The sequence below is a fragment of the Phycodurus eques genome, chromosome 15 (assembly GCF_024500275.1).
Source record: "Phycodurus eques isolate BA_2022a chromosome 15, UOR_Pequ_1.1, whole genome shotgun sequence".
In the NCBI taxonomy this organism is placed as follows: Eukaryota; Metazoa; Chordata; class Actinopteri; order Syngnathiformes; family Syngnathidae; genus Phycodurus; species Phycodurus eques.
This window is the reverse complement of record NC_084539.1, coordinates 15,164,387-15,192,317: the sequence shown is the minus strand read 5'-3', so window position 1 is coordinate 15,192,317 and position 27,931 is coordinate 15,164,387. Positions and strand designations below refer to the sequence as shown.

The following is a 27,931-nucleotide window of genomic DNA, read 5'->3' as shown; positions in this document are numbered from 1 at the left end:
TCCGGGTTTTGGCAGTTTTAACCTCCGCAGCTGCGCCGTCGGGGTCAGCTGACGATGATAGCGGCTCCGGATCTCCGTTCCTTACAAGCAGACGAACAGAAAATCTTTTCGCCTGTAGGTGCAGACGCCAGTAGCAGCCGTACACTGGACAACCGTTAGCCTCGACTTCCAGGCGAGCCCCGCGCCTGCCGCACGATGAGCGACGGCGCCCAGCGAGGCCTGGCCAGCTCGGGACAGAAGCACATCGCGGACATTCTCCATCCGCTGTCCGCCGCCGTCGAGCCCCTGTCCCCCGGGCAAGATGTCAGCGTCACCGCTGGGGGCGACAAGGTAGGCTGGACCCCGGCTTTACCCAAACCGTGCTCGGTGCTAAAAAAAAAAACCCAGAAAAAAAACAAAAACGAGCAGCGGGAATGTTTTTTTCCCCCTAACCTGTTGTTTGTACTGACTGCGCGGAAGATTTTTAAACTGATCGATTCGGAATACCAACCAATTATTGGGAAGTAAAACAAACAACAGTCTCTGTTCAGTCTTTATAAATGTGTTACATTCTACTCAGAAACTAATAAATCAGTTTAGGAGACGAAGACGAGCTTTTACTAAAGCCAACAGCGCAATAACTTTAACCACAATTTTAAATAACAGATTCATCAGCCCATGTTTTTTTTAATTTTTTTTTTACAAAACATTAGCATTCACTGCAAAATCAAGCGATTTGTGTATGTGTGAGGTACTAAATCGGCACCACCATAAGGTGCCTTTGAGTCTTGACCATTTCACCAAAAGCAGATAATTTCCATCGAACTTCATATTCATTGTATTATGTTGATGTTAAATAAATAAATTCATAAATTAACTGTTAGCAGGCAATGTACATACAATTCATGAAATTAATTGGAACCGCTACAAATACGCTACAAAATATTGTGGTCGGTCGGATTAATATTACAAGCAACCAGACCAGGCCCGATTGTCAACTGTAAATTTTGGCAAATGTTCTTTGAGATTTGTAGCGTGTGTAAATTTCACAATTGTGGATGAACTGGGAAATGTGTTGTACGTCATGAGTATTGGTGCATCTTGGAAAGGAAAATAACGTGAACGCAGTGAAACTCAGAATAGGGCGGTTCGATCGCTCTTCAAGTTACTCGACCAAGCGTCGATTTCATTGAGTGACTCCTGCCGACAAACAGCCAGTGGCTACATGGTGGACTTTCACTTAGAAAGCTCTCTGTGTACGCTTTTTAATTTTAACGAATGTATTTCAAATCTCTGAAAGGTTTTTAATATCAATTGAAATTTCACTATGACAGAGTGGACATGTTAAAAGCTTGACAACATCCACCTACGCACATAATCAAGTGTAAATATTCACTCTTCACTATCCACTGTTTCAGCCAGAGGAATATATAATGCTGGTCTTAATGGCAATGAAAACATCATTATGACAGCATGGGCAGCAAATTCAGGGACACATGCAAAATGTTCAATATGATTGAAAATGGAATAGACATGATCAAAATGATTCAGTTCATCAAATAACTTGTGGACGATAAAACAATGGGATTTTTTTTTTAAAAAAGTATCATTTAACCACTTATTACACATGTAGTGTATATACTACATACTGCAGTTAGCAGAGCAGTGTGGAGGACATGCCAAAACCACATGCACGCAATACAAAATTGTATAAAATGAAGGACGTGGACTTTAAGAAATTAGCCAATGGACTGCACTTGTATTGCGCTTAATCTACACCATCACAGTGCCCAAAGCACTTTACAAAGCCTCACATTCACCCATTCACACACCAATGGGCGGCTGCTGCCATGCAAGTCGCTGCCAGGCCCACTGGGTTCAGTGTCTTGCCCAAGGACACTTCGACATGCAGACAGTCGGAACCGGCATTCAAACCGTCGACCCTTCGGTCAGGACGACCCACTCTACCAAGTAAGCCACAGCTGCCAAAGAAACTCATTGTACTCATTTGACTATATATGGCCACTTATAGGATGACAGTTTCATTATTCTGTTACATTTTCATGATGAGTGAGTGATTCTGATGAGGACACCAAAGGCGATTTGTAGTGATCAAGACCCTTGCAAGAACAAGAGAGTGAAAAAGTTGTAATATTTAATTATATTTTTCAGTCAGGCTGTAGTATAAGGTTACTGTTATTTAAGTACTGGGTCACAGTCACACGAGACAAGCATATATTCAATGGTGCAAAAGGTCATCCATCCATTTTGGATAGTGCTTATCCTGTTTTGGGTCACGCGGAGCTGGAGCCTACTTCAGCTGACTTCAGGCTGAAAGGTGGACGAAACCCTGGACTGGTCATCAGTAAGGGCACACATAGACAATCATTCAGACTAATTGTATGTGTGAACCCACACTGCTTGCACCAAAGTGAGGCGAGTGTGCCCCTGCACCATCAGTGACCAAATCAAATTCCAATACAGTATCACAATATGGGAGGGACATTCACACATCTGTCAGTCTTTGTGAAGAATGAAACCCAGATCAGGATCATATTGTGAACGTGACTCCTTTTGCAATGAGTGACTTTCGTGCTTGTCATTCACTGCGATGCAATGATGCAACCCAATGCAATTATGTGAGCTGTGATTACAAGTTAGGCTTTGCACCGCGGTGTAGAAAAAGCACGCACAACCAAGACCGAACTCGGACTGGCGCTGAGAGGGGAAGGAGAGCGAGCGCATGTGATGGCGTGGGAGAGAGCGGACACGGATTGCACTTTTTTTCAAAACATGAGACCAACATGGTGGAAACTCTGAAGTCAACCTCCTGATTTTAAAATCGTTTCCCCAAAGGTTTCAAACAGTCGGAATCATCATGATGATAATGTCAAGCTCGCATTGACGGGGTATCGCCGATCTGTGCATTTACGCTGCACTCGCCTCGGCAGATAGCTGATACGCATCTGATTTTCATCTACACTGGAAGAGGCCCGATTACGATCAAAAGATATCTGATTTACACTGGCATTGACGCATATCCAAATTTGAGATGTTTATTTACACTGAGCAATGAAATTCTTCCCCTTCACCTAAACAAAGAAGATAAAAAGAAAATTATAAATGTGATATATGAAAGGTAGGCCTAGGCAATGTAAATAAGAACAATTTAAAAAGAGAATTTAAAAAAGACTTTATTCAAGTTTGGTAGGTGTTTAGCCAATGCAAAAATGTGCATGTACTTTATTGTAAAAAGATGTATGTATTCAAGTCTTACAGGTTGCAAAGATATTGCACAGTATAGTGTAGACATTCAAGTATGATCAGGATTACAGTGGGCTTCAAAAATAGCTCTAGATTCTATGTTCTTTGTTAAAGAGTCTGTTGGCCTGGGGGTAGAAGCTGGTTTTTAGTCTTGTTGTGGCTGGGATGCTCCTGCAGCATCTGCCAGATGGAAGGAGTGTGAAATTGAGCCACTTGAGAGTCAAAAATTGGAATTGTGTCACTTCAACCATGCAGTGTAAATCCAGCCTTAAAGAAAGTAGTAAGCAAGAATGTCTCGTACAATGAGGTACTGTACCTGTCAAAGAGGTTTACCTTTCAGTCCCAATTAAACAAACACACAAATACAACAGCGGTTGTTATCTTTTGGTACAAAATGGATCCTGTTTTCAGTGTACAGTGCAAATGCTTGGTCCATTCCTGTCGCATCGTCCATCATTCAGATCAGTCTATGCAGATATAGTGTCACATGATGGGTGGTGCAAGCACACAGCCACGACCTCAACAAGAGCCTCATTCACAGCGACAAACAACTGCTTCAATCTATCACCTCTTTGTTTGCACTTCCTCGTCTTGATTGTATTTATTTATTTATTTTAAAATGTGTCCCTTCAGGAGGCAGGGCTGTCCAATGGCACGCCAGTGGACACGCCAAGTCCCGCCTCGGCATCGTCGCTGTTCAACAGGCTGCAGCTGGACGACATCGAGTCAGACCCCCAGGACCGCTATGGCTCCACCGAAACGCGTGACCTGTTTGTAACGGTGGATGACCCAAAGAAGCACGTCTCAACCATGGAGACCTACATCACCTACAGAGTGTCCACCAAGGTCTGGTTACGGCTGTTGTTATGTGCATAACATCTATCCATCCATTTTCTGTAGCAAGTGTCCTCATTAGGGTTGCGGGTGAGATAGTCTATCCCAGGTTTAACGGGGGGGGGGGTTGCACCCTGGACAAGTCGCCAGTCGATCGCAGGGTAGACTGAGGATGCATCCTATTTAAGCATATGTAGTGGAACACACTATGGCCTCCAGCGAGCTGCATATTTTTTGATTTGTTCCATTTTCTCAATTTGTTTGCATTTGAATCAATGTTGCCCAGAAGAAATAATGGAAATGGAGTTATACAGTTCAAGGGGCCGATTTCTTGCCATCAAAATGGTTTTAAATCAAATTTGAGTCATCTTTTTGAGAGTTTAGCTTTGTTTTCCGCCTGTTCTGGGGTACTGATAGAGTATCGGACCATCTTTTCCTCAAACTTGTTCAGCCACTGTTTTGAGGGTTCGAATACAAAAGTAAAAACATGACTAAAATCTAAAAAGATATATTATTGTAGAAAACATACTACATCTAAATAAATATATACCAACAAATGTGTTTTTAAATTATATTTATCATTGTATTTTTATGTATTAAAGATAGTAAAAAATTTACACCAATATCTAATGAACGTAAGTCTGACCAAAATATTTAAATGGTCTCACTAAATAAGGAGATTCCTGCTGGGCTTTTTTAATAAGTGATTTTGTGAGCGCTTTTGGATCATTGTCAGCCTTTTTCATTCGTCACATTTATTTAAGAATAATATTTGAACATCAAGACACATCTAAGCGATAAACAGGAAAGCTAGATCATCATGACTACATAAACAGATCGCGTGGGAACAGAATGTGGTCAACTAATGCAGTTCTCTTGGCTGACAGAACTCATTAATTCCATTTTGGGGAAAGCGCTCTTCCCTTCAGTCCTAATGCAAAACGATCCAGGGATAAATTCACTTTGATTTGCCGCACTGACACTCTGCTTGTATTCGCTTCCTCTTCGTGGTGACTTTGAGAGCGCGATTGCCATGCAGGCCACTTCCATCTTGTAATGAAGGAAAGAGAGTCAGGGGGAGACACTGCCAGGAGCCACCTGGTGGCGTCATGACGACTGTTGCTAAGTGCACCCGAGTGCTCAGGTCGAAAGGCCTTATCCAAATATCATAGTCAAATATGAAGGCATTGTGTTAATTAAGAGAGAATATGCAAGGTCTTTTAACAGTGACCTGTCATGTATTTCCATGAAGGGAAGTGAACACAACCCTGTTAAAAATAACTTTTACATGTATGTAAAGTAGGCTAATAGTTAAATGTAAATAAAATAAAAACCTTTAAAAAAATTCTATCCATTTTCTGTCACACTTGCCGACAGCTAATAATAATAGCTGGAGCCAATCCCAGCTGACATGAGGTGATCGGTGGGCTACACCCTGGACTGGTTGCCAGTCAGTTGCAGGGCACATATAGGCAGACAACCATTCACACCTCCTGACAATTTTTTACAATCTTCAATTAACCTAACATGCATGTTTTTGTTCTCAGATTCAGAGTCCTCTTTATTGGACAAGTATGTTAAAACACACAAGGAATTTGTCTCGGGTAGTTGGAGTCACTCACAAAAAATATACAAAGTAGAGAGAGTAATTAAGCAATATTCAGAATGTAACAGGGCAAAAGAATTTGCGACGAAGCCAGATTACTGGTTTTGTTTCTTTAAACAATGTAATACTTTATATAACTATTATGCAATTTCACAATTGAAAAATAAAGAAATCTTGTGTAGTCGTTCGTCTTCAGGTTGACACAGGTTTTCAGTGGGCTTTAGGACTAAGCTCAGACCTTATTTAGTTTAAAAACAGGGGAAAATATGTTCTGGTTCAGGTCAAAAGAAGGGTTTGGGCTTTTTGGCCTTAATTCCATTAAAAGAAAAAAAGCTTTTTTGGTGCAAAAAAAAAAACTGCCCATCACCAGAAGAATCCTAGTTTCACTCTCTACACCCACTGTACCGTATGATTAAGCTCTCAGTATCAACGCAACTCTTAAAAATGTAAATGTAGAAATCACCCTGTTAACAATGCAAACCTTGTGTATATGTTCTGTCAAGACAACGCGGATCGAGTTCGACCTGCCGGAATACTGCGTGCGACGACGCTACCAAGACTTCGATTGGCTGAGGATCAAACTGGAGGACAGCCAGCCCACCCATCTCATCCCGGTAAGTGACCACGACAACCACACTGCTTGTCGCATACGAAACAATTTCGTTCACCCTCTTCTTTCAGCCCCTGCCAGAGAAGTTCGTGATGAAGGGCGTAGTGGATCGTTTTTCGGAAGAGTTTGTCGAAACGCGCATGAAGGCGCTGGACAAGTTCTTGAAGCGAGTTGCGGACCACCCAGTCCTCTCTTTCAACACACATCTCAACGCTTTTCTGTCAGCTAAGGTGAGACAACTAGAGGGCGGGAAGCATTTTAATCCTACAAAAACTGTTTTGCCGACATCAGCCATTTAACGACCCTAATACAAATTTTACAGTGAAACACAAAGTAGACCTGCTGATGCAAGAAAAAAAAAAAAAAAAAGTAAAGATACAAATCCCGAATAAATTCTGTTTACTTTCTTATCACGAGTAGACAAATAGCCTCTCTCTGAATGCTATAAAGTGGTCCTCTATCAAGTCCGTCCAGACAATCTTCCATTCTCGTATCACATGCTCACCTTCAATTTAGGTCACATTGGCGCTATGGCAACATCCCTCACGGGTCAGGATGTATAAAGTGTGATAAACTACGAAAGGCAATGCAACTGAATGAAAGCAGATATCAGATTCATTCAACATAATGATGACAGCGCTTAACTTGTTGAGAAGGAGACATTATTCAAACCGGTTGATTAAAAATGGACTAAATTCTTAATCAAACACTTTGGTGAATGTGGCCGATGATAACTGGGAATTTCTGAACTTGTGCATCTGCAGGACCTGAACAAGCGTCAGGGTCTGGCACTGCTCACCAAGGTGGGCGAGTCGGTGAAGCATGTGGCCGGAGGCTACAAGCTGAGGGGGCGGCCGCCCGAGTTCTGCGCCATGGGAGAGTACCTGGACACTTTCAGCCAGAAACTGGGCACCATCGACCGCATCGCTCAGAGGATCCTCAAAGAGCAGTCAGGTGACAGACTGATGCTGGCGACTGATCATCAAAAGTCACGTTTCCATCAAGTGATCTCACTCTTTTCGGCTTACCGTCATATAGTTTGGAGCAGTAAATGCTCATCAGGCTTGGGTCTCCACAATTCGGTGTACTTCTGAAATCCAAATGCATCCATGAGAGGGTACATTTTTAAAATGTCAGCGACCCCACATGGGAGGAAAGGGTGAAGGCAATGCAAGGCACTTCATAGGGTTATTGCCCTATATCAGGTGGTACAGTTGGTACCCCAACATTGGGGTACATAAAGTTTGATGATACAGGTTTTTGTTATGCTTTACAATACTTGGCAGTGGAAAAGCAATACATACCACACTGAACTAAAGGTAAGGGAACTGAAAATAATGTCTAAATAATACAGTAAATCACATCTATAGTCATCTGCAGGCTTCTGTTGCACAATTTATTTTGGTATATTACATTAAATACAGTATAGTCCAATTTATTAAGATGTAGCTGTAAGCAAGATTAGCTGTGCTGTCAGTGGCTGGAGTGAGGAAGTCAGATTGTCATAGCTTCATCTTTATGCACATTTGATGTTGTGAAACAGGAAGCGACACAGAGATAACACAACCTTTTCCTGTTATTTGTCTTGTTTTAAACAGTAGTCAGCTCTTCGGTTTACAACCTTTGGACCTCATCATCCTCCACATACAATGCTCATCGTCACCAACTAATGATGTTTAACTCTGCAGTAAACAGATGATTAGACTCTTTATGTTCTCCTCTCCCTCTCACTAGAGTACTTAGCTGAGCTGCGGGAGTACGGCACTGTGTACTCCAGTTGGACGGGCTCGGAAGAGGAGCTGCAGCGCCCCCTGGAGGGGTTGGCGAGCTCCATTTCGACGTGTTGCGGGGCGATGGACGACCAGTGTGAGAACATGGGCCAGGACTTCCTGCCTGTTCTTAGAGAGTATATGCTCTACATCGAGTCCATGAAGGTGAGACTGATGGGAACCATTTTCTCAATCACCTTACACCACAGTTGGGAGTAAGGCCCACCGCACACCGAGCGACGCGGCCGAACATGACTGAACTGGCCAGTCGCAAACAAATTAACTAATTACAGTGGGCAACCCACATCCGCACACCTGGCAAACACTCTCACACACATACCAACTTGCTGCAATTGAAAAACGGCGACCCCTGTTGTTCCTACGTGGAAACGTTTTTAAACCTCCACATACTGTTCTGTTATTTTACATTGAACCACAAGAAACATGACACAATTGTCGGAAGAAGTGAATTGTCCTGGCCGCTGTAGTTTTATTTGAGTAATACAAAGCGAGAAAATGGGAGAGAAATAAGAGTTTGTGAATATTTTAGAATCTGTTGGCAATGATTGCTTCATCCATTGAGAGCACTAATGCATTTCGGTGACATGCTTTGCTTTTTAGCCACAGGTATATATGAAATTATAAATACAATTGAAATATTATTGTAAAACACCATATACTAGTCTGTATTGGAATGGTTTGGCGGCAGGCGGCTGGTGTATTTTTTATTGTGAAAAGCTCATGTGATACGACATGGCATTTTTGATTGGCCGATACATTTGCAACATTGCAATTAAAATTTCCAGTCGCAGCAAAATTAGTTGGTCGGTCAGCCGTGAAAACTATTTGCAGAACCCCACGCACTGTCGCATTCGGCCGCATCGCTAGGTGTGCGGCGGGCCTTACAGCTTTAACTGAAGAGGTTTCACAGATTTACGGCATTCATCACTAAGGAATTTGTGTCATATACATACAATTTAAGGCCTTGTAGCTACATCAACAGCTACTGAATTTGCAGAATGTTTTGAAGAAGCGTGACCAGAGTCAGGCGGAGTACGAGGGACGCCTGGAAGCCGCCGTGCTACGCAAACAGGAGGACAGAACGCCTGTAAGCATCATTTTAGTTCTGCTTGTTGCTAGCGCCCACCTTTGTGGCCGGGTCTACTGTCGTTTTGCAAGAGCGAGTTAGTATTTATCTGCGGTAACGGCAAAAAGTGGCTTTTGTCCTTTACGCTGTAGCATTTAGGACCCTGTAGCAGTAGTCCTTTTGTGTGTCCCGCTAGATGCCACCCGAGGTGGAGCGGTGCCAGGACAAGGTGGAATGTTTCAACGCCGACTTAAAGGCCGACTGGGAGCGCTGGCAGAGCAACAAGCGACACGACTTCAAGCAGCTTCTCAGCGGCATGGCCGACAAAAACATCAATTACTATGAGAAGGTACACCGCGTAGCCCCTAACTGAGCACAGAGCACATATACTGTTCATTTTTTTTTTTTTTTGTTAATAACAGGGTCCTCCTACAATTTTGTCATTTTTTTTAGTGGTTTAAGCGTTGATAAATCCACAATTGATCAATGTGGCTGTGATTCTCTGGTGTGATGTAAAAAAAAGCCTTGTCAGAGAGTGACAATTGCTTTCAGTACAACATGGAGGGTTAAGTGATGTAAAACGTCACTTGGTTGTGGATTTCCACTATTTTCATTCCACACAAGCTGTGTTCTGCCTCTGATATGATTGATAGTACCTCGCAAGCTGTGAAATTCCATGCTGTTAACACAGAACAGCGAGATGAGACATAAGAAAGAAGTGGCTAGACTTCTTGTTTATCAGTTCGAATTTTTGGGTGGTGAGTACCCGAATTTAAGGCGCCAATTACACAAGAGTATTTTTAACTGTAAATCTTATGATTATGGCCATTAGTTTGTTAGACGGGACCGGTTTGGAGCCTGAAATTACATCTATTTAATTTTTTCTTTTTTTTTTCTATTTACAGAATGAAAGCAGTGAGGCTAAAACAACAGTTTTGTTGCAGTGTTTGTGCTTAGAATACTTCTTCAGCAAAGTGTACATTTACTACACATCACCTGCATCCTGTGAAGGCCAATTACTTAATACAGTGTATATAAATTACATATACTAATACGTTACAACTACTGGCCAGACATGCATATTATAGCCCCTTTGTTTGTTTTTGGAAGATTCATGGGAACGGGTATTGTGTTGTCAATACTGTTGGTACTGGTATGTGAAGGGTGCTCACATAATATAGGGTAATTTACCAACTTCCCCATTTTTTACAACTATTCCCTTCCCTTCCCAGTTAACATGGATATTTGACTTCTAAAGCTGTCAATGGCAGTGAATGTGTTAAGACTGGATATATTATATACACCGCAGGGTTCAAGTGATAATTCAGATAATTTTTTTCCTCCCATATCCCAAAAACATGCATCGAAGGTTAATTGACTCTAAATTGCCCGTAGGTGTGAATGTGAGTGCGAATGGTTGTTTGTTCACATGTGCCCTGCGATTGGCTGGCGACAGTTCAGGGTGTACCCTGAACTGTCTCGCCTGAAGATAACTGGGATAGGCTCCAGCACACCCGCGACCCTAGTGAGGAGAAGCTGTACAGAAAATGGATGGATGGAAGATTTATTGTATTTCCTCAAATAGTGTAAACCCAGCCTTAAAAAACATTTATATTTTCGTTCACTTTCGTATTGCAATGCATAAAACCCAGAAAAATGACCATATGTTTCATTATCTAGACATCCATCCATTTTCTGAGCCGCTTCTCCTCACTAGGGTCGCGGGCGTGCTGGAGCCTATCCCAGCTATCATCGGACAGGAGGCGGGGTACACCCTGAACTGGTTGCCAGCCAATCGCAGGGCACATACAAACAAACAACCATTCGCACTCACAGTCACACCTACGGGCAATTTAGAGTCTCCAATTAATGCATGTTTTTGGGATGTGGGAGGAAACCGGAGTGCCCGGAGAAAACCCACGCAGGCACAGGGAGAACATGCAAACTCCACAAAGGCGGGGCCGGGGATTGAACCCGGGTCCTCAGAACTGTGAGGCTGACGCTCTAACCAGTTCTCTCATTTCTTGCTTTATTTTAATTTATCTTTGTCACACTCAAAAGCGTTGTTTCCTCTCCGTTGCAGTGCCAAGCAGCGTGGGAGTCACTCCTAAGTGTCCTGCAGGACAAACAGACTGAGGATCAAACGAGCGAGACGGACTGAAGCGTCTGGTCACGCTGGCCTGTTGGCTCTCGTCCATCACACACATTTTCACGCCAAGAACCAAGCGGGCCTTTGGCCCCCAACTGTAGGACCGTGTCCCCGTTCTCCCGAGTCGACTGTCATTATCGGACCTTTCCAGGAGACAGTGAATGCAGCGTACAGTACGTGTATGTGACCAGCAGTGACCTATCTTTTTGTCACCGCTCTTTTTCTACTTCATATCACCCGTTAACAGTTGCCAATGCTGCTTATTTAACCACGTGCTAAAGGAACGTGTTTCATTTTTTCCTCATCCTATTTACAGTTTGAGACAAGGGTACTTTTTTTTTTTTTTTTTTTTTAATTTTTTATTTTTTATTTTTTTTCCCCCCCCTTGGTCAGATATTGTCAGTCGGATTCCAGTCAGCAACCTGTAGATAGAGCCACAAACTAATTCCCCCTCAATTACCTGTTAAAGATTGTTTTCCAAAGGTTCTCAAATTTTTTTGTCCTTCCACTTATGTCGGATCACTTTAAAAATCCATTTGCAGAAAGCTGAAACTTGCCGCGGTGTCTTCGTTTCACAACACGGCCCTGGAAATGCTGCGGCAGCTTTGCATTACGGCCTCAGACGAGCGCATTAGCTGTTCTGATTCCTATTTGATTCACGTCCTTCAGCCAGACAGACAGTGAGCAGCTAAGGTGTCCCATTTGAAGGCTGAGCTCCATTGGATCGATCTCTCTTTCGATTAGTTTGCCACGAAATCACTCTCACTAATTAGAACATGTTTTCTAGCTCGTCACCTCCGCTGTGGCTCAAGGGAAATATTTTGAAAAGAGAAACGGTACTGCAACTTTAGCTGGTGGCATCTTCTTCTTATCTTTAAATGTTTCTTAAATGATCTTGCTTTAAGGAAAATGTCCACCTATCTAATGTTGGAGACCTCACACTTGATAGATGGCTTGGAGCAGTATGAATAAAAAAAAAAACTCTATTGGATCAAAATAAGGATTATAACAGCGTATTGGATGACATCTAGTGGTAAACAAGGGTTTATCCATTTTATCTTGCAAATCTCTGCTGCCTCTTTCCAGTCATTTGCTTTTATTTTGTAGTTATTATTACCTTGTTTACAGTGCAAATGACCTCTCAGTTCAGTTCTAAATAATTTGACAGTGTCATTCAAAAATGAGTATTATGTTTGTAAGTCCAGATTGTTTTGATACAGCGATCGTTAGTTACACAAAGTGATTCAACCACTATTGTAAATTACATTTATTTGCTTTCAATAGAAGGGCACTTTCAAATAAACAATTGCCGCTAGTAATTTTAGCTGTCTTGAGCTATTTAAATTATTCTTGTTTTGTTGAAGTCTGCTACCGTTGCAAATAAATATGATTTCAATGGGGATATTAATGTATGACTAATTTTGAGTGCATCTGCATAGTCCTGATAGTAAAAGACAATGCCTGGTCTCTTACATATGAACTTAAAAAGCACAAGAAGTATGAGGGAATTGTAATTTCAGTACTGTTGTAATCGGATTTCAAGATGGCTACAGCTTGGGGATGTGCCTGGTCGCCAGTTGGCTTGCCTTCTAAGCAAATGTTCTGCTGTATTTTGGTTGAAATCTAATTAAGAGCATACATTTGCTGAAGAAGCACCACAAGGCCTCCTGAAATCGAACTGTTTCAGCAGAGGCGCAGACTAAAATGAGCTCTCGATCTGTTGATACTTTTGACTGAATGTAGCAGTTGCTAATATTTAAAAAGAAATGATTAAAAACTGTTTCATTTAAGTAGAGTATTTTTGTTTTGTGTAATGTATCCCAAATGTACAGCCGAGAAGTTGTCGGTTGATCCATTTAATGTGAAAATGTAACCATTATAGAAGGGATGAAACATTCTCAACAATAATATTAAGCTAATGTACTGAAAGAATTGACTTTGTTGTTGTTTGAATCAGAGATGCTAATTTGAACCTCAACAGCATCTCTTCTATTTTTGTCGTAGCTTAATGTTAGTTTGCCTGCTGATTTATTGCTGCACGATACACTATTCCTCCTACTTGCTTCTTTTCTTTTCTAAAAAATGTCTTTGAGTTGCCAAAAGTTAAAATCCTGGTGGCAATTTTCCTTTGTATTTTGATAATGCAGAATGTTGAAACCCTAAATGAAGACAAGATGACTGCCAACACCTATTCTGTACGAAGAGATGTTTGTTTGAATCTACAAATCTTTAGAAAAATGACCAAGTCCTAATGTCCTCATAATTTCCTTCATTACATCACAGGAATAATATGATCACATTAATTGAAGACTCTAAATTGCCCGTAGGTGTGACTGTGCGTGCGAATGGTTGTTTGTTTGTATGTTCCCTGCGATTGGCTGGCGACCGGTTCAGGGTGTACCCCGCCTCCTGCCCGATGATAGCTGGGATAGGCTCCAGCACGCCCGCGACCCTAGTGAGGAGAAGCGGCTCAGAAAATGGATGGATGTTAATGTTTATTTTTCAAAAAGCTAAGTGCTTATGACTTCAGTTATTTTCTGCCTTTTGCTCCCTGATGTTTACATTTTACTTTCGGTCCATTTTGTACACTTGAACATCTTGTAATTACATATAAATATAAAGCCTGTATATTGATGTTGTTTTGATGCAATTATCTTTACCTCAAATTATTTTGGAATATATTGGACCAATATTAAAATAAATTGATTTGATATTTATCTGCGCAGATTTTTTTTTTTTTTAATTGTAGTTGAAATGTAATTTTTTTAAAAACAGCTTTTCATTCATTGAAATTTAAATAAAAATACTAATGGTCATGTAAAGATAATGTATAAATTATAAGTAATGCCAGTTTGGCCACAGCTTTAGAGTTATTAAACGTCTCCAATCTGTGTTGTCATCATTTCTCTGTCCACACATTCATTATTCTGAAAGACTGCATGCTATCTGATTGCTTACATAAACACACACCTGCTCATTTCCTCCACTTCCTTTTCTGCAGTGCTCGTGATTATATCTTTTTCGGACGTGTTTTTTAGTTGTCCTTGTCCGCATGGCGCGTCTCGGTCGTCGCCTCTGTCTCTTGGGAACGTTTGTGCCGAGACCACCTGCATCCCACGACACTGCAGGGAGGAAAATAATTATTTTTAAATACCTATCATCATATACGCTGCTCACAAAAACTTCATGAAATTTGGCTTTTGGGTGAGATTTCAGGATGACCCTAAAATGTACTGGAACCTCTACTAGTGAACTCAATTTGACCTTCTTTAAACTTTTAAATACACATCCATTGTTCAATGTTTCACTACTTTTTTTCACAACTTGTTGTTCTATAACAAGTAGCTGAACGACAAAATTTATGGCAGGTGTTTGATCCATGAATGGACCAATACATTTCCTGGTTCAACTAGAACTGGTACTTAAACAATATACTGTATTGAAATACAAATATATGTACAATACGGTCAGATGATGTGAAAAACACCTGATGGGTATCATTCCCAGAACGGCCATTATGCTCGAGATCGTGAAGACGAAGCCTGGGAACCAGTCTAGTGTTCTCTGGTAGAGTTTAGTGAAGGCAGGGATGTACGCCAGGGCTGGAAGCCTCAGGGCCAGCTGGAGGGCGGTCAGAGTGATGCCTGATGGTAATAAGAACAAACACAATGGGGGCGCTGAAGTACACTAGGCCTTGTCTACACACTTTCTGGGGAGTTTGAATCGTAAACTAGTTTGTTCCTCACCAAACAGAGATGATGGAACCTGCTGTGAGAGTAGTGATCTGATCGTAGGCAGAGGGATGAGACCAAAAAGGCTGAGTGCGCGAGCTGTGGAGAAAGTCAACATTATGTTTGGTGTTTTTTTTGTTTTTGTTTTTTTGGGTCCTGTTCGGCTGTTAGGTCAAGCAGAATGGAAAATCTGTATCCCTTTCATGCCGGAACAGTTTTACTGTGTCACAGTGGAGTTTTTAAGCTTCTGCTGTGGTATTATAATTGAGGTTTATTGAGAATCAGACTTGATCAGTTGAACAGAACAAAGTTTCTAGAAGGGAGAAGGGAGACACAAAGACAAAAGACAAAGTACTAATTGTAAAAAGGATGCGAGAAGTAAATCATTACATTATCTACAACAATGAAACATTAAATATGATGATGATAAATATGAGTGTTGCGTCTTTTAATACGTCTGAAATGATCCCATTCTTTGGAAATTCTCTGTCTTTAAATCACTCTTTCCTCCTGGCTTGTGTTTTTTGCTCTGCAGTAACAGTCCATGTGTAAAAATAATTACCACAAAATCCCGCCAAACAGAAAATAATCTGCGAACCTGCATAAAATGAACTGCAATAGCAAGGGACAACTGTAGTGGAAAAATATGACAGCTTACCGAGGTAGAACATGTAAGATGCAGTGACGAAGGACATGAAGTAGATTCCAGAGGCGAACGAAAGCATGCCGATCAGGATGAGCGCCACATCGCTCACGCAGCGGCGAAAAGCAACGGCGCCAAGGAAACTGGTAAGGAAGACCACAAAGCCTGCTGCATTCCCATAACCCACCTGCAGGAGCAATCTCGTATGTTACACACATGGGTACATTTCCACCAAGAGATACACTTCAGTTCACCGTGGTACGATTTGGACCAGTAAATCTTAATTGGGATTTTGTTTCCATTTAGGCAGGATGGTGACAGCTGGGAATTCAATTCTAAATGAGGCCAAACATAAGACTATTTAAGATCACTTAAATTGAAGACCTTTCATTTACTTAACATTTCCACTGGGAATACATGTATATCGCAATAGCTTTGGAATCCGACAATATTTTTTATATATAGCCCACTATATAAAATGACAGGGATTAGCGCTTGATTTGAGCTCCACGGATGCGACACCCCTGCTCGGCACATAATCAACTGCTCAGTGAAGTTGTTGATGCGTGTGTTTGGTTATGTGTCCAAGATTCGCAGACACAAACATACAGTGTAATGTATGAACCGCTCCCTCCATGAGTGAACTTTTTTAACGTCTTTACAGGCGCTCTTTTCCTCTCTCGCAAGTAGAAGAAGCAGTCTGGCCTGTTCAATCCCTTAACTCCACCCTTCGTCATCATGGGGACGTAGGCATACTTGCTGTTGACTCAGCTCAGGTTGTAGCCTTTAGGGGATCCTCACAACTTTTGATATGGAACAAACAAAATCATGGCAAAGCAAACAGTACCGCTTGGCGGAAACAGAACTCAAATGTGACATCCCAAGACAAACACGTCACCTGGGCAGCGTTCCATTGGAGCGGCTCTTTTATCACGAAGATGCCCAGGATCTCAACGGCTCCGCCCACGGATGAGCCGTACAAGATAGCAGCGGAGAAGAGCAGAACCATGTTCACGGTGCTCTTCCTTGAAGACGTCTCCGCGGGGACACTGTTGGAGGAGTGAGGGAGGAGGGGGCTGCTCTCATCGGGCTCACTTGATGCTTGCCTTACCTTCACACAGTGAGAAGAGTCGAATATTAGCTGGCAGAAGTACTCACATTTTATTTATGTCGAAATACAGATACTTGTGTAGAAAATACAGTTGTCAAAGCTGAAGTACTGATTCAACTCAGTAACAAAGTATGTGTATTTAGTTACTTCTCACCACTGAATAATAGTAGATTAAAGTGCAGCAAGGTAAGCAACAAATAGTGCCAAGCTGTTATGAGAAGTTCTCATAGTTATTAGTCAAATGTTATTGTCTATTATGTAAAAGTACAAATACACACAGACCTGCAGCAGCACGGTGGCGTGAATGAGGCTCAGCAGGTTGAGAAGCGTGCAGACATAGAGCAGGACTGTACCGTGTCCAACACTGGAACTGTACAGCAGGAACACATGACCTGACAGCAGACTGCCCAGCAGGCCCGCCGCTCCGTACATCAGCTCCACTCTCATCATTACCTGTGCCATACACAAGTTACCTCCACTAGTAAGCCACACACTAGAAGAAAGTGGTACAATTTGGGGCTCAGGTGGGACTTCAGATGAGCGAATCACGTGAGAATTAAGCTCGGTAAGCATGCCGTTTGTGTGATGTGTAATTATAACCGTCCATCTATTTTCTATAGCGCTTGACCTCTTTAGGCTCGCGGGTGAGCTGGGGCCTACCCCTGAAGACCTGGGACTTGTTGCTAGCACACTGCAGGTTGCATACAGACAAACAACCATTTACTGTACGTTCACACCTGTGGACGATTTTGAGTCTTCAATGAATGTGCATACTTCGAGAATATGGGCTTGGCCTTCCTGTGTGGCGTTTGCACGTTCTCCCTGTGTTTGTTTTTTTCTGCAGGTACTTTGTCCTACATTCCAAAAACACACATATCAGGTTCACCTAAGACTCAAAGTGTTCAGGTGTAAATGTGTTTTGTCTATACAGTACGTGCCCTGTGATTGGCTCAGGAAGTTCAAGTTGCTTTCTAATGGGCTGTCATTCTCTTTCACATCAGAATAAGCTTTTAGAAATCCAATAATCAGGCCTTTGCTGCAAATCAGGCTCAAAATGGGCCCCATTATTGGTATGTGAGTGCCCACTTTAAAAGGACTTCCTACACATTCAACAAAATTCTGATTTTCTTAAACCGCAGTGCCATATTCTTTATCTACTGCGGAATTGGTGCACTTTCCCCACTGCTTTTGGACATTTACGTAAATACACGTTCAATTCTTTGAATTGATTTTAAAAGATAAATGAATTGTAATACACTGGGACGTCCCAAAATTGTTATTGTATTTTAAATCCATTTTGAAAACAAAGCACAAATATTTCATGAACAATCTACTTAGGAGTTGTAGCCTATAGGAGGTCCTTGATTTACAATGTACACAGTTCCGAGGTTATGAACAATAAACTGGTTTGTGCAGCGGCGAAAGAATACATTGTCAAGTTGTCACGCAGCCCAAGAAGGCTTGCTTAGTTACCATCATACTTAATGTTCTTCATTTGATTGTTTTATTTTTATGGCCTAGAAGTGTTTTTCATTCAAATATTCAGAACGATCCCAAGGCATAAGCGAACGAAGAACCTGCTTTGGGCGTCGTCACCACTAGGCGGGCCCCTAGAGCTATTAACGAAAAGAAATTTATTGCGAAGATGAAATAAAGAGGTATTTGAGATCTTCCATGGCACAAGACAGAGTGGACTGGCAGTGAGTAATTGGCACTAACAACAAATATACAAGGGTGTGCTCACTTGTGCAACCACATTCTCAATCGTTAATTTATTTCCCCTCCTGAATTTTTTTGGGGAATTTGTAGTTGTATATAGGTCACATGCATAGTGGGGGGAAAACGTTTTGGAATGATTTCTCTTGGTCTCATTCTTTCTTTATCACTAAAACCTGGTATTTGAACAGGGGTGTGTAAACTTTTTATATCCACTGCAGAGTTGCCTTGTTCCTGTTTTTTTCATCTCTGCTCTGTGAGCCTATTGTGCTGTTTAACTAGCATAAAGACAATGGAGGAAGACCAGTTCCAATTTGCCCTGATTATAAAGATTTTATTTGACATTATTATTTTTTTGAACATTTTGTTCGTGATATTGTTGGACTATTTGAATGTGCACATTCATATTTTAGTGATTTCATTTCAGTTGACGTCCATGTTCTTATCTATAAAATAATTCATAAGTTACTCACCAGTTACTCTGTAGGCTACTTGAGTATATTTTTTTTTCACCTAGTACTTACTCTTACACAATTATTTGGATGACTACCTTTTTATTTTTTATTTGCGTCATATTATTATTATTATATATTATTTTTTTAATATTGTATTATATTATTTAAAAGTAACAGTACTCTTACTTGAGTAACAATTTTGGCGACTATACCCACACCTCTGTACATAACTTGCAGTATGTATTTAATATATTATTTGATACTCTATTTTTAAAAAAGTGATTGTATTAGTTTTTGCATTTTATTGTTGTTCTTGCACAATATTCGAAAATCTTGCAGTGCAAGATTGCACTTGATTTTTTTAAATTCTAAAACCACGGACAGTAAACCAGATGACACTTTTACAGCTGACTTGGAATTGTGTAAATCAAGCGTTGTTCGCTCTCGTAGCCGAATGCTCTACCTTTAGAGATTCAAAGTACAAATTCGGGTTACGTCGCCTTCGTAGAAACGGAACGTGGTCGTAAAGCGAGGAGCCCCAATAATAAAGTTCTCTGACCTGAGAGCGATTCTCCGTGTTGGAACCGAGGGAGGCCAACGTCATGACGCCGGGCCAGTAAGCGCAGAACCCGCCGGAGATCCCAAGGAAAACCGCCGCCCCGAACATCACCTGGATGGGCAGCCCGAACAGAACCACCTGGAGGAGGGCGACGCTAGACAGCAGGTACCCGCACAAGGGCACCACCACGGGGACTCTCCTCCAGCCGCGGTCGCCCGCCTTAGCGAGAAGGAGAGCGGGCACGATGGGCGTCAGCTGGGCGATGAGGTTGTTGACCATGTAGAAGTCCGACATGGCTTTCTGCTGCTCGTCCTCCCCGGAGGCACGAGTGCCAGTACCGGGGTGAGTGGCGTCGGCATACCGGTCCTTGACCACCATGAGCAAAGCGGTGTCGAACAACGACGTGCCCAGCTGCTCGAGCACGACGAGCGGCTCAACTCCACGAACCGCCCCGAAAGCGCTCCGGCACCAGCTCGACATCGCCGCGCTTCGTTCAATAGGTGTTCATGATTTAAAAGGCGAATTTGAAGGCATGAAGTAGTTATACAATGTCGGCAAGGGGAAGTATAAGAGAAACCCGTTTGGGAGTTCCACTTCCTCATCCTGGTACAGGAGCGAGACTCCTCACTTGCTTCAAGTGATACATTATCATCAGTCGTTTAGAGGTTTAAAATTGATAAGCGGTCCAAAAGTACACATTGATATACAGTACACTTACTGGCCATAAGAGAAAAGCTGTATTAAAAAAATAATTACAAAAATTATATATATATATAAAATTACTTTTATATATATATTGCCCAGAAAGATACCTTCATACAGGTATTACGGTAATTAAACAACGCACTGTACCAACTACAGCAAATAAAGGTGCAATTTAGACATGTATAATAAATTAATTAATAAATATGAAGACAATACTTTTGAACAAGGTAACCAGGACATTAGAAAGAGCTCAGTGGTCCACCAAAGTGCATTCACAATAAAGTGGATTAACAACTATTATCATTGTAAAGACTAGCGCTACGAACGAGTCAGTGGTAACTCAAATCAACTGACGAATGAATCAAAAAAGTAAATAAAAAAATAACACAGAATTAGAATTTTCACATTCAGATCACAACAAACGACTTACTATTTTTTTCTGACGAGCTGCAACCGTCGCATTTAAAAAAATAGATGCAAGCTTCTACCTTTGGCCAAGGTACGGCGAGGGATCCTGGTTAAAGTAAGCCATTTTAAACTTAAAGAAATAACAAATTTCCATTGGGAGACGCAGCGGCGAAAACCAAAACGTGCCAGCGGAGTTTTCATTTTTTGCACTATTATTTTGGAATAGTACACGGAGTACCGAATCGGTCCTGATCTGCTATTCATTCATTATTGTCAATACGAATAACAAATGGGGATTTCTAGGGTGAGTCCGCGTCCAAGTAAAGAGTGCAATGTATTGTTTGGTTTGAAGTGTACTTCATAAAGTGCCCAGCGAAGTGAAGTGACATGAAAGAACTACACTAGATATCTAATTCATAAAGCGTCACTTATGATATATTTTTTATGCAAAATTTGATTAATCAGCTAATTGTCAGTAATTTCACCAAATCGACACATGAGAAGCAGCTAATGTATCCAGCATGCGTGTTTTAATCAAAAGGCCTTAAGACATCCTGGCACACACAAATGATCACTCAGAAAATTGTGAAGTTTTATATTTAATGAGAAAATATTTATAATATGTATAATAGGCGTATAACTGTGAGCCGTACAAGTGCTATATAAAGTGGAGCACAATATGAACATACGAGTGGTTAACATAAGGACAAAGGTTATAATTTGGATCATAATATTGCATCGTCTCACACACTGCAGCGACCTGGAGGGTAAAAAGCAAGCTACCAGCGTTTCAAAAGATAAATAAATCATCCCCGCATCAAGAATTCAAACAAAAACGCTGCATATTCGTGTTAACGATGTTGTCATTGGCAATTCCAACCACATTTAATACAGATCGTGTGAACCTAAATCAAGGACATGGACAAGGACTCTACATTTGTATAGTTTGACAATGGGAGGCTTTTGCTACAATGAGTCCACCAAAAAATGCTTCTGTTGCTAAAAGTTTTAAAAGTGAAGCGTAAGAAGCAACTAATGCTCTGAGGGCATCTGAATAAGCCACTGAAATTAGCATACAATGCAAATGATTCATCCTGGTGTGCATTCTTTAAAAAAAAAAAAAAAAAAAAAAAAAAAAAAACACACAGCAACTCCACAAGTGTTTTAAATAGCTTCAAAGTCACTTTTTTTATTTTTTTTTATTTTAAAGAAACCTCAAAACAACTGATTTGTCAAAATTTGGCTGGCTTAACTTCGTCCTTTGTCCTGGCTGGACCTTTGTCAAATTGCATTAGAATTACATCAGAAGGGACACGTCATTTAAATATTTGTCATTTAATACATTATTATTATTATATGTGTATAAAGGCAATAATGGGGAGTCTGTGAACTAGAGTGTTTCTTTCCTAAATTATTAGCGCTCCTGGTTTCTTTGACATAAGAGATTTAAAAAATAATATGATTAATTTGAAAATAGGTGAACATCTTCATAAATACAATCAGGGCTTGTTGTGTGTAAGTTTACTACAATTCTCACCATAGTGCGCACACTTTACCTCAGGTTGAGTTTGCATTGCATTGTCGGTGAGGATTTAGTTGCGTGTGAGTCAAGGGGCAGACAGGTCAGTGTCTAGCTGAAGGACACTTGGACAAGACACTCTAGCAGATCAAAATGTTGACCTTTGGTTTAAAACCATTCTCACCATTCTCTTGACATTCTCATGCCGGAAGAAAAAAAAACATTCTGCGAAAAGACCAAAGAGTAGAATATTCCTGCTACTTTTCAGTTCAAGTGGTATAGAAACACACACACAAGCATAAAGACTCTTAATTAGGATTCATTCCTTGTGCTCCTGTTTGCTATTTTGAACATGAATCTGGGTTTTACATTCATCTCAGATGTCCACATCCAATCATTGTCGAGTAGGTTTCATTATTTGTTGTAGAGTTGGTAGGAAAAAAATAGCTATTGATGAATATAATTTTCTTAAATAGGCAAACTGGCTCTCCCCCAACTTTTTATAAAAAGTTTAGTTATTTTTTTCAAACATCTGTCATCACACCATGGTCAGCTAGCAAGTATAGTAGTTACGCTGGAATACATGTGCATCTTTCAAATACACAGTCCTACCTCAGTATAATACAACCCTTATTCCAATGAAGTTGGGACGTTGTGTTAAAAACAAATACAAACAAAATACAATGATTTGCAAATCATGTTCAACCTATATTCAATTGAATACACGACAAAGATATTTAATGTTCAAACTGATAAACTTGATTGTTTTTAGAAAATAATCATTAACTTAGAATTTTATGGCTGCAACACGTTCCAAAAAAGCTGAGATACGTGGCAAAAAAGACTGAGCAAGTTGAGGAATGCTCATCAAACTGTCATGTACGGCCCTGCAGTTCCATTATTGGAGCCGGGAGGGCGCTTTGCGTCCTCTCTCTCTCCCGCCTCCCCTCTCTGTTTTCAGCACCTGTCTCCAATCAGCCTGATCACCACCGGGATATAAGTCTGCCTGTTCCAGGAAATCCTCGCCAAAGTATTACAGTTACTTCCAGCGGTAACACGGCCCTTTTACCCCATGTAAGTCACTCTATTCATCATTCCCTTTTTTGTCAGTGTTTCCCCCCCGTGTTCCTGATCCACGTCATTGCTGCCGCCAAGCCAGCCGCCTGCTACCGCCTGCCAACCCACCGAGGACCACCGCCATTATCTTTCCCCAATAAACTGTTCATCATTTTACATCTGGCTCTGCCTTCTCTTGGATCCAGCTACTCCCCATACGTGACCCAAACACCAGTTTGGAACATCCCACAAGTGAACAGGCTAATTGGAAACAAGTGGGTGCCATGGCTGGGTATAAAAGGAGCTTCCCTGAATTGCTCAGTCATTCACAAGCAAACCTGTATGCCGAAAGGAACATACAGGTTTTGGAGAAACATGCTGCCATACAAGCAACGTCTTTTTCATGGACGGCCCTGCTTATTTCAGCAAAACAATGCCAAACCACATTCTGCACGTGTTACAACAGTGTGGCTTCGTAGTAAAATAGAACGGGTACTAGACTGGCATGCCTGTAGTCCAGACCTGTCTCCGGTTGAATATGTGTGGCGATTTATGAAGCATAAAATACGACAACGGAGACCCCGGACTGTTGAACAGCAGAAGCTGTACATCAAGCAAGAATGGGAAAGAATTCAACCTACAAAGCTTCGACAATTGGTGTCCTCAGTTCCTAAGCGTTTATTGAATGGTGTTAAAAGAAAAGGTGATGTAACACAGTCGTAAACATGACCCTGTCCCAGCTTTTTTGGAACGTGTTGCAGCCATAAAATTCTAAGTTAATGATTATTTGCTAAAAACAATAAAGCTTATCAGTTTGGACATTAAATATCTTGTCTTTGTAGTGTATTCAATTAAATATAGGTTGAACGTGATTTGCAAATCATTGTTTTATGTTTAACACAATGTCCCAACTTCATTGGAATTTGGGTTGTACAACAACAACCGCTTATAAAATACACTGTCAACAAACCAATGGTACAATAAGTGATTTTAGACTATATATATATATATATATATATATATATATACAGTTTATACTGTTATACAGCCCGCTCAGAAACACGTGATACACAATTAGGACCTTCCCTCCTTCCAATTTAAAACCTCACAAAGATGAAGTCACCAAAGTGATTATTGAAAAAGGATTTCATCTATTGTTGCTGCTTGTTCTCTCGACAAATCAAATTGTGGCAATACGGGATAGGGCATTAAATCATCATACGCATCATGCATTCAAGGGTCTACGGCAAAGAAGGCCCTCAAGTTGGCGCCGACCAAGATGGAACATGGCTGCCTGAAGGGATGCAGAAAGCTTGGAATCTTGGGAAAACATCATCGCCTGCCTGTTGATTGATGATGAATATGTGTAGCCTCACTAACATGCCAGACTCAACTTTTGACTCATTCAGTGGATGAGTCAGTGACTTACAGGCGACCTTTCAGACTAAAACCTACAGTATATATTCAAGTTACCTCCTATGAATACTTAGCATCCACAACTCTGAATTTTGCATCTTCAATGCAAATTGTCTCTTGCATCACCTTCCTTTTGTCTCACATACTCGCGTCACCTCCATTCTGTTACACCTGCAGAATCCAAGTTCAAAAGTCACTAATTGATACACTTCCTTGTTGAGCTCCATTGGTCAGACCAGAGGGTCATGTGATCGTCAGAACACTAATAGTAAAATAAATACTGTTTCCTCAGCCTGTCCTCTTTTCCGTCATAGTTTCACTCTTCCTCCTCCTCCTCTTCTCCATCTTCATTGGCATAGATACCGGCTTCCCACTTCAGCGCCATGTCACTTTTCCTCCTGGTGATGCGAGTGGCCTCCAACACCTGTTAAAAAAAAATACATCGAGAAAAATCACTTGTTGTTAACTTCAGTGCTTCCTATTAGCGGCATCATCACACCACTGCACATGCCTCTTTGATTTCAACATGCACTGTCAACCACAGAGGGAGCTGTAGGTTCACTGGAGAAGCACTAGCAACCACATGGCACTCGTGGTAGCCAATTGCAGGGCACATGTAGACAAACAACCATCCACACTACAGTCACACAAGGACAATTTAGGGCCTTCAATGAACCTATCATGCATGTTTTGAAATCTGGGAGGAAGCCGGAGAACTCAGAGAAAACATGGGCAAGCACGGGGAGAACATGTAAACTTCACACAAGAAGGCCGTGGCCCGTAATTTAAACCCCCAACATCAGTACTGTGAAGCAGATGTGTCTTGAATCTACAACAAATGAGCTTCACTTTTTGATTAGAACTATTAAAATAAATTAAATTTTACATGACATTCTTATTAATTGATATGAACCTTTATTTATTTTTTCTTCACAATAAAGCACCCTCAGCACTTGACAATAAAAACAAGACATTTTATCCTCACCTCTCTAGTGTGCCATGCTTGGTCAGATGCCCCCTCTGCCCACGCATGCACGCACACGTGCCAGGCCAACACAAACGTGATGCAAGAGGACCATCAAGGACGGCAAACGTGTGCATGAATCCATGTTAAACTTGGGGTGGATTATTGGTCTGACAACACTCAGAACGGTTGGGTAATGATTACAGACGCATTTAATTGGTTAATTGATTGTTAACAGTTCTGTTCTTGGCTATGACAGAATTCAACTAAAATGGAGAGTCCCCATTAAAGTACAGATTGGCTTAATAAATATGTTATATTGTATATCTAACTACAAAATGATCATGATTTTGTTTTGTTTTTTTTCTTACACGTGCTGGTACAAACCTTATATTGCCAGATTCTCTCTTAAAGCACCAACTTGTATAAAAATTATTGGTGATCTAAATTACTAACAAGGTAACACGTGATGACTGATTCCTGATATTATTCATTGATTTAATCATCGTCTCCTGTGCATTCGGTGGGATGGGGTGGGTAAAAGGTTATAACAAATCCAAGTACAAGCACATGCACCATCACCACCCCAGTACACGATAGCAGTGAGACCAAACACAGACCTGGGACACATTTCTGTTTTTAGATTGACTTGATATTAACTAAAAGCAAATTAATAAAAAATGACTCATAACAACTGACTGTGTTTACTGCAGTGATTCATGTTGAGGAGACTTGTGGAGGAGAATGAAGATAATCTGGTTTTGTGGCTATGGTTATGGGGTTAAGGCATTAAAACACTCATTAAACGCATGGTAGTACATTCATATGTTTAATTTGTACTAAATTATCTTGACCTAAACAATGCAAATACAGTACATATTAAATTGTATAGATACAGTTAAGTCTGTCCCAGGTCTGCCAGTAAAGTTAGTGATATCAGGTTTGTGGTGTGCATCAGGTACCTCAGTGGTTACCTCATTAGCCAGCAGAAAACGGGCATACTGAGCGACAAGCAGAAGGGAAGCAATAGTACACAGAGTCAACACACGTGATGTCACGATGGACAAAAAATGGTAAACAACAATTTTACATTCAGTATCTAATAAATGGGATTTCAGCAGTTTTATTGAAAACTCTGGACAAAAATCCCCTACGTCTGCTACTTTTACTTTCATTTCCTGCTTCAAGGTTGGAAAATGTCCTTTGGTTTGCAAACATATTGACTCATGCTGACTGGAAATGAAAGTGACGACAATGAAATGACAAATCCTCACAAAGCCCAACAGAGTCCAGTGTGCATATGGCATTTGGCTTGTTGCCTAATACACCCTGATGTTTCTGAACATACAAAAAATATATTTTGAAGACTAGGCATACATGAAATAATTACAGAGTGAATAATTTTCTAGAGTTGACAGCTGTGAATATTAACTTTCAACAGAAAATAACTCTCCCCTTATTTTCACCTGGCTTTGCATGTGAATATAATTGAATACATGCTATGAATACTTACACTGTTGTCCTCTATTTTCTCCCTCCTCTTCACCTTGTGCGTTTCATAGTCTTCCATGAGCGTCTGCATGAAGTTTTTGGGTCGAGATCCTCCAGAGTCCTCACTGCCTGCGTCAGACAGGGCTCCTTCTGATGGCGAAGGCGAGACTGGCGGAGCAGGTCGAACCTTCTCGATCTTTCCTGCGGCGCAAAAATTAAGTGGTTAGATGAAGAAAATTCAGAGCACACAAACACGTGTACACTTCCTTTTGAACATCCAATTGGGACATTAATTATCATCGTTTAAGATATGATACATGTACACCTGCCTACCTCAACATTATGAGCACCTGCACCATCTTCTTCTTTACCTTTCAGCTGAACGCTATTTGGGGTTCGCCCTAGCGAATAACCCGCTTTCATCTCCCCCTGTCCTCTGCGTCTCCTGCACTAACTCCAATTATCTGCATACCTTCATTCACCATATCCATAAATATCCTCTTCGATCTTCCTCTTTGCCTCCTACCTGGCGGCTCCATTTCCAGCATCCTACTGATATAGCCATTGATTGTCCTTTCTCTCCACATGTCCAAATCATTTCAATCTCTCCAATCCTTCACGTCTGTGCTGCCACTCTGATGAGCTCATTCCTTATCCGATCTACCCTTGGAAGATCCTTTAAAAAAGATAATCATACTATTCTTTTCAATTAATTTGGCATATATTTAACAATATGTTTTAATATTGTGGGTATAGTTTACACTCGCATCAAACTACACTCATATGAATATCTGTTTCTAATTGTTTAGCATGTAGCTAAATGAGGCAACCACGATATTTAAAAAAAACCTGTCTGTCA

At 41.0% G+C, this 27,931-nt stretch overlaps 3 protein-coding genes across 8 annotated transcripts in view; 1 reads left to right on the top strand and 2 right to left on the bottom strand.

Annotated features, from left to right (window-relative positions):
- Positions 1-19: 19 nt before the first annotated feature.
- On the top strand, positions 20-14,189 carry snx30 (sorting nexin family member 30). Of its 2 annotated transcripts, none has more exons than XM_061698486.1 (9): positions 20-330; positions 3,877-4,089; positions 6,187-6,297; positions 6,365-6,523; positions 7,058-7,247; positions 8,028-8,227; positions 9,093-9,170; positions 9,346-9,498; positions 11,233-14,189. In XM_061698486.1, the coding sequence occupies exons 1-9, from the start codon at positions 196-198 to the stop codon at positions 11,308-11,310; spliced, it is 1,317 nt and encodes a 438-aa protein (XP_061554470.1). In that variant the 5' UTR covers positions 20-195; the 3' UTR covers positions 11,311-14,189. The 2 variants fall into 2 exon arrangements, with proteins under 2 accessions (XP_061554470.1, XP_061554469.1); XM_061698485.1 differs by having other exon boundaries at positions 9,081-9,170.
- On the bottom strand, positions 3,193-20,057 carry LOC133413745 (solute carrier family 46 member 2). Of its 2 annotated transcripts, XR_009769915.1 has the most exons (8): positions 19,514-20,057; positions 17,066-17,236; positions 16,571-16,783; positions 15,688-15,859; positions 15,045-15,128; positions 14,786-14,942; positions 14,269-14,420; positions 3,193-3,423 (listed from the first exon to the last, which is right to left on the bottom strand). XR_009769915.1 is itself a non-coding variant. In XM_061698484.1 (7 exons), exons 1-7 carry the CDS (start codon positions 19,991-19,993, stop codon positions 14,333-14,335), a joined length of 1,365 nt encoding a protein of 454 aa, XP_061554468.1. In that variant the 5' UTR covers positions 19,994-20,057; the 3' UTR covers positions 12,923-14,332. The 2 variants fall into 2 exon arrangements, 1 of the variants encoding a protein (XP_061554468.1); XM_061698484.1 differs by lacking the exon at positions 3,193-3,423 and having other exon boundaries at positions 12,923-14,420.
- A 1,160-nt stretch (positions 20,058-21,217) lies between these two features.
- The window catches only part of LOC133413589 (PALM2-AKAP2 fusion protein), a 74,880-nt gene continuing 68,166 nt past the window's right edge, over positions 21,218-27,931 (bottom strand). For 2 of the 4 annotated variants that reach the window (XM_061698160.1, XM_061698161.1), the window contains exons 15-17: positions 27,095-27,273; positions 26,544-26,582; positions 21,218-25,041 (exon numbers count right to left, since the gene is read on the bottom strand). In XM_061698160.1, the coding sequence (XP_061554144.1) occupies positions 24,934-25,041; positions 26,544-26,582; positions 27,095-27,273 (326 nt within the window). In that variant the 3' untranslated portion in view covers positions 21,218-24,933. The remainder of the gene's footprint in view (positions 25,042-26,543; positions 26,583-27,094; positions 27,274-27,931) is intronic. The other 2 variants (XM_061698162.1, XM_061698163.1) reach the window with 2 other exon arrangements.